General features: G+C 29.4%; 1 protein-coding gene across 1 annotated transcript; it reads right to left on the bottom strand.

Annotated features, from left to right (window-relative positions):
* Positions 1 to 13022: 13022 nt before the first annotated feature.
* Positions 13023 to 13742, bottom strand: LOC122270242 (zinc finger BED domain-containing protein 5-like). The gene has a single exon (XM_043046879.3). It carries the CDS (start codon positions 13740 to 13742, stop codon positions 13023 to 13025), a length of 720 nt encoding a protein of 239 aa, XP_042902813.3.
* Positions 13743 to 14072: the final 330 nt, after the last annotated feature.

Here is a 14072-nt window from a genome sequence, read left to right as displayed (position 1 = left end):
CTACTTATTGATAAAATAATATTTATCATACATTTTAATAAATGCAATTGTTAAATTTTGTCTAAAGATTTTTTTTTTGTTCAGTTTACATTGAATGAATATTCCGAATCTTTTAATCAAGAAAAACATTTTACAGCAAGGGTTTTACTTTAGCAATTTCTGTAAATTTCGAGATATTTAATATTAGGGTACAAAATGTTAACGAAAAATTTTGATTTTGGCATTCGTGGATTAGACTGATTTGAATAGCTTGATTAATAACAATAATTACCAAACACATATTGTGAATATTGAAAATCTTCTATTTTATTTTCTTCTAAATTCATAGAAGATTCATTCTTGTATTTCTGAGGATTTAATTTGGTAAATAATCTTCACAAATTTCATAGATTTTGCAGAACTCATTCTCGTGCAAAAACTTGTTTTCTCTTACACAGATTTTACCAGATGACAAAAAAAACTTTCAAATTATCAAAATGTAGTTAGATAGAAATTAGTTTAGCTTTTTATTTTTCATTTTAATTAAAAGGAAAACTCGTTTATAATATACTACAGCAAAGAGTTTAAAATTTCAAGATAAGCTTCAGAAAGCAAACAATTTAGAACATTCTTTCCTTACATTTTTGTTTAATGGATTTATATCGTCATGTAATTGCACAGTATATCATCCTTTTAAATTATCGTCAGCTAAATAATCTATTCAGAAGTTCGTCTTCTGTTATTATTACGATAACGAATCCGTTCGAACATTTCTTCTTCCTGAACTTTTTTCATATCGGTTTTTACTTTTAATTTTTAATTATAATTAAAGTGAAATGCTCTTGTTTTGGTAAAACATTTAATTTGAACTTATTTGTTTTCCTTCGTGTATTATAAGCCGCAGTTTTTTCCAACTAATTTATATAAGTCAATATTCAACATCAACCACAGCGTTTTAGTCTTTCCTTCACTATATTACCTGACTATTGGAAGAGCAGCATTTTTTTAATCATCTATTTATTTATTTATTTATTTTTGTGTTTTCACTTTATCCATTCTTTTGCGTAAACGTCAGTTTTATTAATGTCGACCATAATTGCCTATTATGATAATTACAGTTAAAAATTTCAAACTATTTTATTGGTTGTTGCAGCTGAAAATTAAATATTACTTGTATATTAATTATTTTCAACATTTTATAATAAAAAAAATTTTTGACAAGCAGCATAAGTTCAAAATAAAAAAATTTCCATTTATAGTTTATTAACCTTAATTGTTTTTCATTGAAAGCTTATGCTGTGTTCTTAGAAACATTAACTCTTTGACAATATTATGGACAAGGCAAAGATTTAGCATGCGGGGGGGGGGGATTTCTACCCCTCTTTGTTTATTATGATTCATTAAAATGTTATTAATCTATATTTATTGAAACCATTTAGACTCAATTTAATTTAATTCCATTGGCAGTTTTAATTTCTGAATACTTAGTTATTCGTTGTAAAACAGTGTCAAGGAAATACAATAACAAAACATTTATAAATATGCAAGTATTTATTGATATAGCTGGATCAATTCACATGGTAAGGACATCATATGTTGGATCTCAAAGTGAAGTAAAAGGTTCTATATTCCAAAAAAGTTTAAGATTCTAAAACAGGTTAAAATGGCTAAATGTAAAAAATGACGTTTTAAAGATATAAAACGAGCAACTGTGATATTTATCCTGGCTAGCTGTTGAGAGCTCAAACTCGTTGGCTTTTTGATGTTTGATGGATATCTCTAATAACGTCTCCTTATACTTTGCGAGTATTAATGATACCATTTTGTCAAAGGGTGCTAGACAAAGTTCTAGGAAAACCTTCCAATGTGTCTAACTGGCATTTCCTACCCTATTCTTCTTCCGAGATCAATGATTTATTGTAATACTTTTCTCGATCATACATTTGCCATCTTGCTATGACGTCACATCCACGTGGCCGGATTACTGTGGGGGCCCAGTCATTTGTTGGTTGGTATCGCCTGACGCTAAGAATAATAGCTGAAAAGACCAGACAACCGAAGAAAGAGATTCATTGTTTTAAGACAATAGCAGAAATGCCATATAATTCGAAGATATTCTTTATATTTGACATTTCTAATGTTAAACTGGCTTGAAAACACAAAACTATTTTTTTTTTAAATTCTTAAGATTTTTTGTTTGTTTTTTTAAACCACTTACAAGATAAAATTTATATGCATTCAATCAAATTAATATTTCATGAATATAAATTAAAAGAAAATAGCCGTTAACCATATGGAAGAAATTAATATTTTCTTTACTATAAAATGAGTCTATTTTTTCATGCTTCTTGGAGGGTTTTTTTTAAACAAAGGCAATAAATTAAGGAATTTCTCACCAAATTATATCAAGTCTTCCAATAACTGTGAAAATCATCTTAAATTTATAAGTTTCGGACCTCATTCTATTTAAAAATTATTCCTGTTTAGATACAACGACACATAACACATTAGTACTATGTTCGTCCAGAAGAAAATCTATTTGTACTAAATTGCTGTGATTTCTTGATTAAGTAACAAGAATCAGAATGTTTTGAAAAAATTTCAATTTCTAAAAAAAAATATTCACAGTGTAGTTTGTGGTAAAATATTTAAATCGGATGAAAAACATAAAAAATTCACCATCATTTTCTTTAAGAAAATTAGCATGCATTAAATTGATCCCCTTCAATCAGATAATTTAAAAAATTATCAGTGATTTAAGAAACAATAATCAATTCTACAAACTCCTGAAAATATGAAGACCATTAAGGGGACTGAACTATATTTTTGACCCGTTTTTCTACATGAAAACTGGAATCTCATTTCTTCGTGAAATAACAAAAAAATTTCAATAATTTAAAAATCAATCTTCGAATTTTACTACAGATAATTTTAAATGCGTTTTGAGAGAATCGGAAGAAATATTTATGTTTGTGTCGTCGCTTGGGCTAAATTGATTCCCCTCAGTCAGTTAATTATAAAAAAAATCCTAATAATAATTTTAGGTTTTATTAGTACGTCCCCTCCTCCTTACTTGTATTACGTCATTCTTTTCTGCTTCATCTTCTCTTTATTTTTCTACTTATTCTCCTCTTTTTACCTCTACTACTTTATCACGTCCTACTTCTTTTACTTCTTTTACTTCTTTTCCCCTTCTACTCTTCTTCTTTCAACTTTTGTAACTACAGTTACACTCATTCAAAACATTTTTAATACGAAGCAAAATCAAAACATTTTAAAATACTGCTACTACTAAGAGTATTTTCCATTATGAATGATGGCTCAGACCTTTCCCACTGTAAAACCATTGCAGTAACATTGCAGTAACTGCAGCCTGTTTCAGATTTGAATGAAAAATCTAATTACAGGCTTAAAACTTTTGAATGAATCAAGAATTATTCTGTCGAGTCTTAACAGAAAGTACAGGGAATTTAACTTTAATGAACAGAAAAGGATGTGACATAGCAAAATGTTTCCCCAGAAAGCATTCAAATAATAAATAAATTTAGACTGCCATTGCCCTTTTGCGAATTAAGTCCGACAAGTGCGCCATTCGTTTGACGTGAAAGCACCGCACGGTTTGAAAATGCAAGTTAGCTTTGAACCTCTAGGATGGATAGCAGTAAAACTCATTCGTAAGGCCACTTACTCAATTTAGACAATGACCTGAAGATGTGGGAACTCCAGATCCTTGTACTCACGGAACTTCTCAGCAATAGACCACAAAACTTATTGCACAAGTTTTACAAACACGTATATCGCATAAACTAGGCGTATCTTAGCGGTCTAGAAACAAACCCCGGCTTCACCAGACCGGAGTTCGATTCTCTAACCACTGAGCAACCACCACTCACAAACAAAACCATAAATAACACATATGCAGATTTACATTCTTTGACATCTCAGAAAGACAGAAAAGGCGACCTAAAACTCATCCGGATTGCAACTTTGTCCAGTCGGCTATGTTGGCACATGCGGTAAGTCAATATAATGTAACAGTAAATGCAATGAAAGTGCCACTTGAATCTTCGATTCATTTAAAAAAAATTACTTTTTCGGATTCTAAGAGAAAATAAAAGTTTCCGTCCTATTTTTAATCTGTTGAACTTAAAGTAATTCTTAAATCATGATAGTCTGCTATACATCATTTTGAATAATGGTACTCCATTTTTTTCAGATTTTAGCTAAAAATTAAATTGAATAAATTACCTATAAATTATGTTCTTTCAATAAATTCCGGAAGATAATATTATATATTTAAAACCTTCAAAACTTCTTTTCTTCTTACATTCTCATAGGAAATTGAAAACAAATTTCTGCTTTTAAGTTCAATATCTCTTTAAAACTCTAGTGATTTTTTTTTCTTTCCTAAAACAATAAAAATCGAAAATTAAACCTTTTCCATTTCAACCACAATAATGAAAAAAACCATTCAATCAGAAAATGTTGAAGTCTTTCTTTTTTTCAATGAATGTATAAAAGCATTACCTTTCCTTTTAAAGAGATGAGGTCCCTTTTAGATTTATAATGGGCAATTTAATCACGTTGACCCAAGCTCTTGACCCAAAAAGATTTATTGAGTCGTTTGAGGTCTCTAGAGTTTCTTCTTTGGCTTAAGAAAAAAGCTTATATCACTTTCTCCTTTAATTACCTAGGCATCGAAATCTGCTTTTTCAGTCTCTACTTAAAATATGGTTCGCATCAGATTTTCTTTTTTATCTTCCACTCTTACTTCTTAATAAACTCGTCCTACAAGATGGCGAGTCTACCTAATACATTCTATTATATTCTTCTTTTGAGTAGTATTTGGAAAGAAAGGTTTATTTTTGTACTTTCGGTGCATTTCTAAGATTGATGACATCGTCTATGACGCTTCACATAGCTTATGGGGTCTGATTTATAATCCAAATACGATATTGTTAGTATAAGTATAGAGAATTTATTCAATATTTATTCGGCTCAAATTCATTTTATCATTTGAGAATGCGTCTGAGTAGATAAAAAAATTTTTTATCCCATCAAATTGAAGTAATATCTTAAGATTACCGACATTTTATATTTTACTTGATGACAAACGTTTGTAAAATTTGTGAACTTTGACTTTACTAAAGTTTTGTAAAAAGCATGATATATTTATTATTATCATTTTTTAATCACAAAAATTAATATCTTATTACAGATAATTCAAAATTTAAGAAATCCACTGTTAAAATTTTCATTCTCAAAATTACGGCAAGGTAACTGCTTGCAGTTTATCCATGTAATAAACTGAAAAGTTTACAGTTAGGAGCATTTCTATACCTTTACCGGTTTTAAATATTTCACAACAGGCATGGTTAAAAAAACTGACTACAAAACCATATTGTTCTGCTACCATTTACTACTAACATGGTATTAAACCAATAAAAATGATATTTAACGGAACATATAAGTTACGTTATATTAGGTTTTTCGTTAGATAATGGACATTAGACTTAGGTTGGGGTTGGGTTGTGTTTTGTCAATTGACGGATGAAATGTGTCTTTAGTAGTTCTAGTGCTGTCATCTATCGTGAGAGATGGAAAATACTAGACTTTTATGTTAAGCAGCTCTGAAATAATGTCATCTATGGGTGAACGAGAGTTTCGTATTCCACTGGTACAGGGTCTACAATTGAGGAGTGCGGAGGACTGGAAACTCCTTATGTGTTGAAGGAATGAAGGAAACATCATAGTGTCAACGCCAATGATTCGAACCTCCGTTCAACCGGTCAAGATATCAAAAAGTTATTCCCCTCAGCTAAAGTATGTATCTAATTGCAAAAGAAAACTAAGAGGCTTTATACGGCGTTCCTCATATATTTATTAATAATATTATTCGACATCCTCTGTTGTGTTAGGCATCCGATAACGAAAAATAAATGTATGAATTCATAATCCGTATCACATGTCTAACTTACGCACAATTTTAAGCGGCTGTGACCTAGTTGGAGTGCATAAAATTTTGGTTGTTCTATCGTATTAAATGAAAACAGTTAAAAAAAACTATTTTTCTTACAGTTAACACTTTGAATACTATCTTTTTAATGGTAATTTTGCTGTTTTGGATAAATATGATTAAATAACATTTAAATAAACTGTTACTTAATCATTTTCTTCCAAAAAATTTCTAGCAGTGTATGCATATAGTATTTTGAGAACTAAGTCGAAAGCATAATGGGCAATTCAATCAAGTTTACCCTAGTTTTAGACCCTAAACAGATTTGTTGAATTGTTCGAGATCTCTGGGTTTTCTTCTCTCATTTATAAATAAAGAAGATAATATCACCTTCTCCTTTTATTTCCTACGCATCGAAATCTTCTTTTTCAGTCTCAACTTAGAATATGCTACTCATCAGAATTTTTATTATCTTGTGGAATTGTTTGAGATCTCTGGGTTTTCTTCTTTCATTTTTAAATAAAGAAGATAATATCACCTTCTTTTATTTCCTACGCACCGAAATCTTCTTTTTCAGTCTCTACTTAGAATATGCTGCTCATCAGAATTCTTATTATCTTGTTGTTGAATTGTTTGAGATCTCGGGGTTTTCTTCTTTCATTTATGAATAAAAAAGATAATATCCTCTCTCTCCTTTTATTTCCTACACATCGAAATCTTCTTTTTTAGTCTCTACTTAGAATATGCCACTCATCAGAATTTTTATTATCTTCCACACTTACTTCTTAATAGACTCCTTCTACAAGAGCTCGAGTTTACTTAATACTTTCTTTTATATTCTTTTTTTTAAAATAATATTTGAAAAGAGAGGTTTATTTCTGTGCTTGAATTGCATTTTTAATATTGATGACAGCGTCTATGACTGTTCACTTAACTTATGAAGTCTGATTTATAACCCAAATAAGATATTAATAGAACAAGTTTCGAGAGTTTATTCTATATTCATTCAGCTCAAATTCATTGTTTCTTTTCAGAGTGTGCCTGAGTATCTAGAAAAATTAATGATCTTATTGAGGTAATATCTTAGAAATAACGGTATTTTATTTTTTTAGCTTTATGATAAACGTTATTTAGATTTGTTAACTTTAATTTCATTACGGTTTTGTGTAAACATGTGATAAGTATTAGTATTGTTGTTTCTCAAAGTTTTTACAGTGCATTTAGCACATTGCACACGAATCACGTATAAATACGTTTCTAAAAATATAAAATGTTTACATTAATTTCTGATTTCTTACAAAATTTTAAAACGTGGTAGCGATATCAGTCTGTTTTTTTAAAGAAAATATCATTCTTTACTACCAAAACTATATTCAAAAGATGCGTATTCTAAAATTACCTTGAGTAGAAAATTTCTAAATTGAAGCTGTAACTATAGCGACACTTTTGTTCCAGATTTGATAAAACTTTACCTATCTTTTTCTTTAAATTTTAATTTATAACAGTCTAATTATATATTTTTAATATTATTTCAATAATCAGTAGTTGCCTGCAGGAAGTTTATTAAAATATTGCACATTTCAGTTTTCTTAATGCATGCTACAAGATATGGTACCTCTACCAAATACTTTCTATTATATTCTTCTTTTGAATAGTATTTGGAAAGAAAGGTTTATTTTTGTACTTTCGGTGCATTTCTAAGATTGATGACATCGTATATGATACTTCACATAGCTTATGGAGTCTGATTTATAATCTGAATGCGATGTTGCAAGCACATGTATAGAGAATTTATTCAATATTTATACAGCTGAAATTCATTTTATCTTTTTGAGAATGTACCTGAGTCGATAGAAAAAGTGCTTATCCTATCAAGTTGAAGTAATATCTTAAGATCATGGGGATGTAATTTTATTTTTTACTTAATAAAAAACGTTCGCATTTTTTTTTTAATTTGAGTAAGGTTTTTTTTAAAAGAAATTGTGATATGTTTTATAATTACTGTCCATATTCAGAGATTTTGAAAGAAATTAACTTATTTTATTGCTTAAAAAAATAATGTGATGAATCGTTTTCAAAGTGGGAACAAATTAATTTATATCTCAATTAAAATACGAAATATTTGGTTTCATTGTTTCCCCATATTGAACTGTATTGATTACTCTTCCCACTATGCTACTCTTTCCATTTTTACATAAACCATTACCAAAGGGTTTCGGTAAAGATTACAGAGATTTTAGGTGCTCTCATAGAACAAGAAATATGGTAAATTTTATCATGTTTTGATAGTTTCGATCATACTTTTTCCCCAGTGTACCGATATTTCTTTTAATATACCTAATATTTAATGAAATACTAAATACTCCTTTTACTGTACTACTATTTCCATTTCTACCTCAACCATTGTCAAAGCGTTTCGATAAAAAATACAAAGCTTTTTGGTGTTCCCATAGAGCTAGAAACACGGTAAATTTTATCATATTTTGATAGTTTTGACCACACTTTTTCTTCCAACGTGCCCATATTTCTTGTAATAATCCGAATATTCAATGAAATAATAAATAAAAAGACATTAAATAAAAGTCAATAAATAAAGTTACCATTAATATAGCAACAGAGGTGAAAAAAGAAACAGCAAATGAAATTATTTTACAGGTTTAATTGAAAAGAAGAAATGTTTATATGAATCTGAATATCTGAATGATGTAATTCGATCTTACCACAAAAAAATTAAAAGAATATTTAAATAATAAATTTAAAATAAATATACCAGTAATAGAGAGGACAGTGAATGAAAAATCCTTAGCTTGTCAAAGTTTTATTTTCTCAGAATACGGCAAGTTGCATATTACACAACACAGTTTTCACAACTAGATAAATTGAAATTATTTTCAATTAGCGGTTGATTTAATATCAGTAAAATAAGAGGCAAAGAAAGATGGAACATAACATCTTAAATGTATCTGATGCATTAAAAAGGTATTGCACCGATATTATTTTTTAAATAATTTCCACAATAAGACAAAATATGGCCAGAACTACCAGTATATGGAAAAAAGCTCGATATTTTTTCCGAAACGCTTTGGTAATGATTTTTGCAAATTTTACAATAAAATATGGTTTTATAATATCTAATGAAATTTAGTAAACTTGGAAATTTTATCATGATACCTTAGAACATGACATAAAAACCATTTATTCGATTAAATTTTTTTTCTGTTTCGTATTCTTTACTCAATGTGTGGTAATAAGAGCTATAATTTTAAAAACCAGAATTGTTAGTAAACCATTACCATATAAACGGAAAATTGACTTATTATCCAGAATGATATTGTTTTTTTAGTAGAAATATCACTATCTTAAGGTATGGTTATTTTACCAGAATTTTTTTCTCCGTGTATTTATCTACATTTACAAAAAACATATAGTATGTTCATTTAAATGCTTAAAAATGTTATTTTAAATTTATTTCAGTATTTAAAATTACTTTTACTACTACGTTTTTTTAATATCCCATACATTCCCAAGTTTTAATGTATTGTTAATAACAATGAATTATGCAGTAAACTCAATAGTTTGATAGGCAAAATTAAACTGCCTGAATGCATAGTTTGCTATAGTAATAAATTTAATTTAATAAAAATAAAATGCTTAACTTAAGTTTTGTTGCCTTACGAGCAAGTCAAAAGTTGCAAGATATATAATTCATTACTTTTAAAAGTATTTTTTATTAATATATAATATCTTTAAGCTTATCTTTATGCAAAAACCTCAGGCAAATCTTTATCGTCACGCAATTTTACGAAGCACAAACAAAATTTGCATAAGTAATTGATGTTCGATAGACTTGAAAAATATGTTTTGAACATTGAATTTTGTGGATATTTTTCATATTTACCAATATTTAATGTAGGTTAAAATAAAACTATTCATGTCTATTTTCTTTATGTTTGAGCAAATAATATGGGATCACGTTAAACAAATCTTAGCAAGCATTTGGAAAATCAATTTTCTACAAAAGACTTCAAACATTAAAAACTATCTTATTTTCAGATACATAACTGAATTTTAAGTCAGGTCAATATACTGTTTTTCAACTATTATTGGAAAATGCGAAATATATATGTAGTTTATATATTTTTCTCATTTATATATATTTATCGATATTTTACAATTCTTTCATGATCCGATGGTTCTAAGGTAAAGTGCATTATCCCCCATTCGATTGTTCTCAGCGTGTTATAAATAATGATCATGGAGCTTTTTCAAAGCGTAAAATAGCGTGTAAAATAGAGATAGCCTATAAAATTCTTTAATGTCATTCTTATCGCTTTAAGTGAAGAAATCATCGACTTTTTCACAGGTCTTTTTACTGCTCGCAGACCAGCCCAAACGATGTACACAGAATAGTCCGTTATCGAATGGTATTAATCATACAAAGGAAAAAATGTGATTGAAAACATAAAAAGAAGAAAGTCAAGAAAATTTTGTTCTTTCTGAAACCACAGGTAGATCGAAGCATTGTTTGCGATGCAAGCTTAAGAGCTTTTAATCTTTCCCGCACAAATACTACTTAAGGATTATTTTTGAGAATGTAGAAAAAACAAAGTAAAAGGGGACGTAGCTCTTTTGAAGTTATTTCTTTATGTTTCTTTTTTTTATGTTTATTTTTTGCCGTAAATAACATAATGGGTAATACACATTGTTTTTTCAATAACTTCAAAACAATGCTTATATTTAATAAATCCTACTTTAAATAAAAATCAACATTTGTGCAGAATTCTTTATATGAATTCATAAAAGAAAAAAAGAAAAAATTTTTGTCCGTTGAAGCTTTCAAATTAAATAACTTAACAAACAAACAAATATTTTCTAAAATTCACTTTAGAAAATGCATAATTTCCATATTATATTAGTAACCGAAAAATAGAGTGCGCCGAGTGTATACGCTGCAGCGCATATATTCGTGTTTTGTGTTTTGTGTGTTTAATTTGTAAGTTTATTTTGTAAGATCATATCATCAATTAATTGAGCCATAGAAGGCAGTTCAATTAATTGAACAGTAGATGGCAGCCCAAAACTGAAGGGAAATTTTGGGTTCCTATCATAATAATAGCAAGGCCACTATATTATAAAGGGTTTGCGTTCTCCACAGGTGTATCGTATAAGATCAAATCTAATCAAACAATTTGACAAGCATTTACATACTTTCTAAAATTTACTTTAAAAAATGCATAATTCCCATATTATTTAAAACAGTAAAATGGAGACTCGAGTATATGTGCTACACAAGTATAGGAACATTTCCAGAAGGTTTTTTATTTTTATTCATTTACTTTTTTACTGACTTGACAAATAATAACTTAGTAGTTATAACCTCGTAATATTAAGTTCAATTGTGTAATAATAGGCATAACTAAATAGTACTACTAAGCGTAACTACATAATTCTAAGTATGATTGTTGAACTGCGTATATCAGGGATTCTCAACCTGTGGGGCGCGCCCCCTTAGGGGGAGCGAGCACACTAGAGGGGGGGAGGATGCGAGAATATCCAAGATAAAATATTATTTAAAAAAACTGATTAACTGACTGAAAGGAAAGCACTTATACTCATAGAAAACAAAACAAAAAATTTACATATTTAATAACTTTTTAAAGTAAAACAACTTACTAAATCAAAACTTAAGATGGGTAAGCAAAGGAAGCCATAGCTAAGCTTTGAGGATTTTTCTTAATCTTCTGGTTAAGTCTGTGCGGCTGAAATTTCTTTTGCAAAATCTTATTTCTATCTCTAATACATATCACGTATACTTTTAATTGTAAAATACAATTTCATTTAATTTATAGTATAATTTCAAAATTGTAACTTTTGTGCCTAAGGTGACCGCAGGTTCCAAAGGTGACCCATATATTGATATCACTTTTTCACTGACTAAAATCATCTTTAGAAAAGACACTTGGACTGGAAAACGTCTTTTAAAAGGGCACTTTAAGTGTCTTGTTGGTGGGGACAAGTTTCTCAATTTTAAAAAGGATGTTTGCTTTTAGATTGTATTGTTTTTTTATGCATCATTTACATTGATAGATCTTGTGTGACATCACTAGCGATTCTTTTGAGTTAACTCATTAGAATAAATCAAGAAGTACTGAGCTAATTCTTTTAGAAAAGTAAAGCCATAACTCATAAGAAAGAGTAAACTAACCTGACCCATAACTACAATTAAAAAAAAAACAAATTTACAAGAAAATTCCAGAATCTACAACAAAAACACCCATAACTACCAAAAAAATACCTGAAAAATACTTTAAAATGTATACAAAACAAAAAAAAAACTATTAAAGTGCAGAGAACGTGGAAATATTATAAAAATTAAAAAAATGCCAAAGTTCCACATTTGCTTAAAATGAAATAAATCAATTGGTATTAAATCAATACATTCCTTTTTGAGAAATTTATACTACGTACTGATTTATAATGAACTCTTTTATAGATTTCACTTTTCTTTCCGACGGTGGCCCACGTGTCCCTAAGGTGGCACCGGTGTCGGGCCTCCTTGGGAGCATACATATGGTCACCAGTTACATGACTTAAAGCTATTAATCTGATGAATTATTTAGAATTGAAGTATTGTGGTTAAAGAAAAATAAATAAACTTTCAGAAAACGTATTACAACTCTAAGAATGTTCTAAGAATTTAAGCACATATAAATTGCAATATCTTCTTACTTAGAAATTAGAACGACAACTGCAAAAAATTAAATCACTTCATACAATGGAGGCCATTCAAGGAAATCTCTTCCAATTCAGTCTCAGACACAAGATTAACAATGCAGCAGAGCGATCTTGTGATTAAAAATGAAATTTATTCTACTTTTGGGGAGTGGGCTACGTTAGGAACACTGGCCACCTTTGTCACACCCATCTTACTCGATCAAAACATATTAAATTAAAAGCAAATATAATAATTATTAGTGACCTCCTTGGGCCTGTCTTGCAGAGCAAAGTTTTTCGAAGGAAGGCTTAATATTAGAAATAGCCACTCTCAGTTCTGTTTCTACATTTAACCGAGATCTATAATTTGTCTTCAAAGAGCCACAGCAGAAAATCCAGTTTCACTAAGGTAAGATGTTGAAAATGGTAATAGAATGCGAAATGCCCTTGTTCTCAGTGCGGAAAAATCATCCTCTACTCCTGCCCAAAATTCAAACAGTGGTTTATTACTAAATTGTCTTTTAGTTTCACCACTTGTCGTGAAATCTATCAAATTTTCTTCCTCATCAATTGAGAGTTCTTCGGGTGTCTTATGAAATGGATCCCTAACCCACTCGTAACTTGCTATCAGTTTGTCATCAGCAAGAAAATATTTTTTAAAACTCTTTACTAGCATGGTTAAATGATTTTCAATGGTTACGAAAACACCTTTTACATGTTCTTCTTCAGCCTTGTAAATTTTAGTACAATCATCCCCATTTGCAAACATAGTTAGGTTTTTTTGCTTTAAATTTCTGCTCCATAATTCCAATTTTCTATAAAAAGCATTAACTTTATCACTCGTATCCAACATATGTGCATTTGCACTTTGGAGTTGAAGATTCATGTTATTTAATTTCTCGAATATGCCGACCAAGTAGCCCAATTTCATCACAAACAAACCATCGCGAAAACTCTCAGCTTCCAGTTTGTTTTCTTCTTCTAGGAAAATGGCGATTTCTTCTCTTAATTCATCAACACGTTGCAAAAATTTCCCACTTGATAACCATCTTGCTTCGCAATAACATAATAATGCTGAATGCACTGAACCCATATCTTTGCAAAGTGCGGAAAAGATTCTCGATTTCAGGGGTCTCATTTTTATATAATTTACTACATTTGCAACCGTAGTTAACACAATATTCAGACCAGGACTCAATTCTTTCAAAGCTAAAGCTTCTCGGTGGATCATGCAATGTGTCCAGACGCACTAAGGCGATTTTTGTTTTACAAGTGCTTGTATACTTTGGAATCTTCCAGACATTGAACGAGCACCATCGGTGCATATTCCGACACAATTTTTCCATTCTATGTTTGCCTTGTTCATAAAATCATTTAAAATAGTAAATAATGCGAGCGCTGTTGGTTTGCAGAAAAGTAGTTC

The sequence above is a fragment of the Parasteatoda tepidariorum genome, chromosome 11, assembly GCF_982258835.1.
Source record: "Parasteatoda tepidariorum strain Cologne lab strain chromosome 11, Ptep-v5.0, whole genome shotgun sequence".
In the NCBI taxonomy this organism is placed as follows: domain Eukaryota; kingdom Metazoa; phylum Arthropoda; class Arachnida; order Araneae; family Theridiidae; genus Parasteatoda; species Parasteatoda tepidariorum.
The sequence above is the reverse complement of the archived record's forward strand: the minus strand, read 5'-3'. Positions and strand labels throughout refer to the sequence as shown.

What these genes read in the sequence shown, in the direction of transcription:
- LOC122270242 (XM_043046879.3), bottom strand. Translation starts at nt 13,742, where the DNA reads ATGGGTTCAGTGCATTCAGCATTATTATGTTATTGCGAAGCAAGATGG.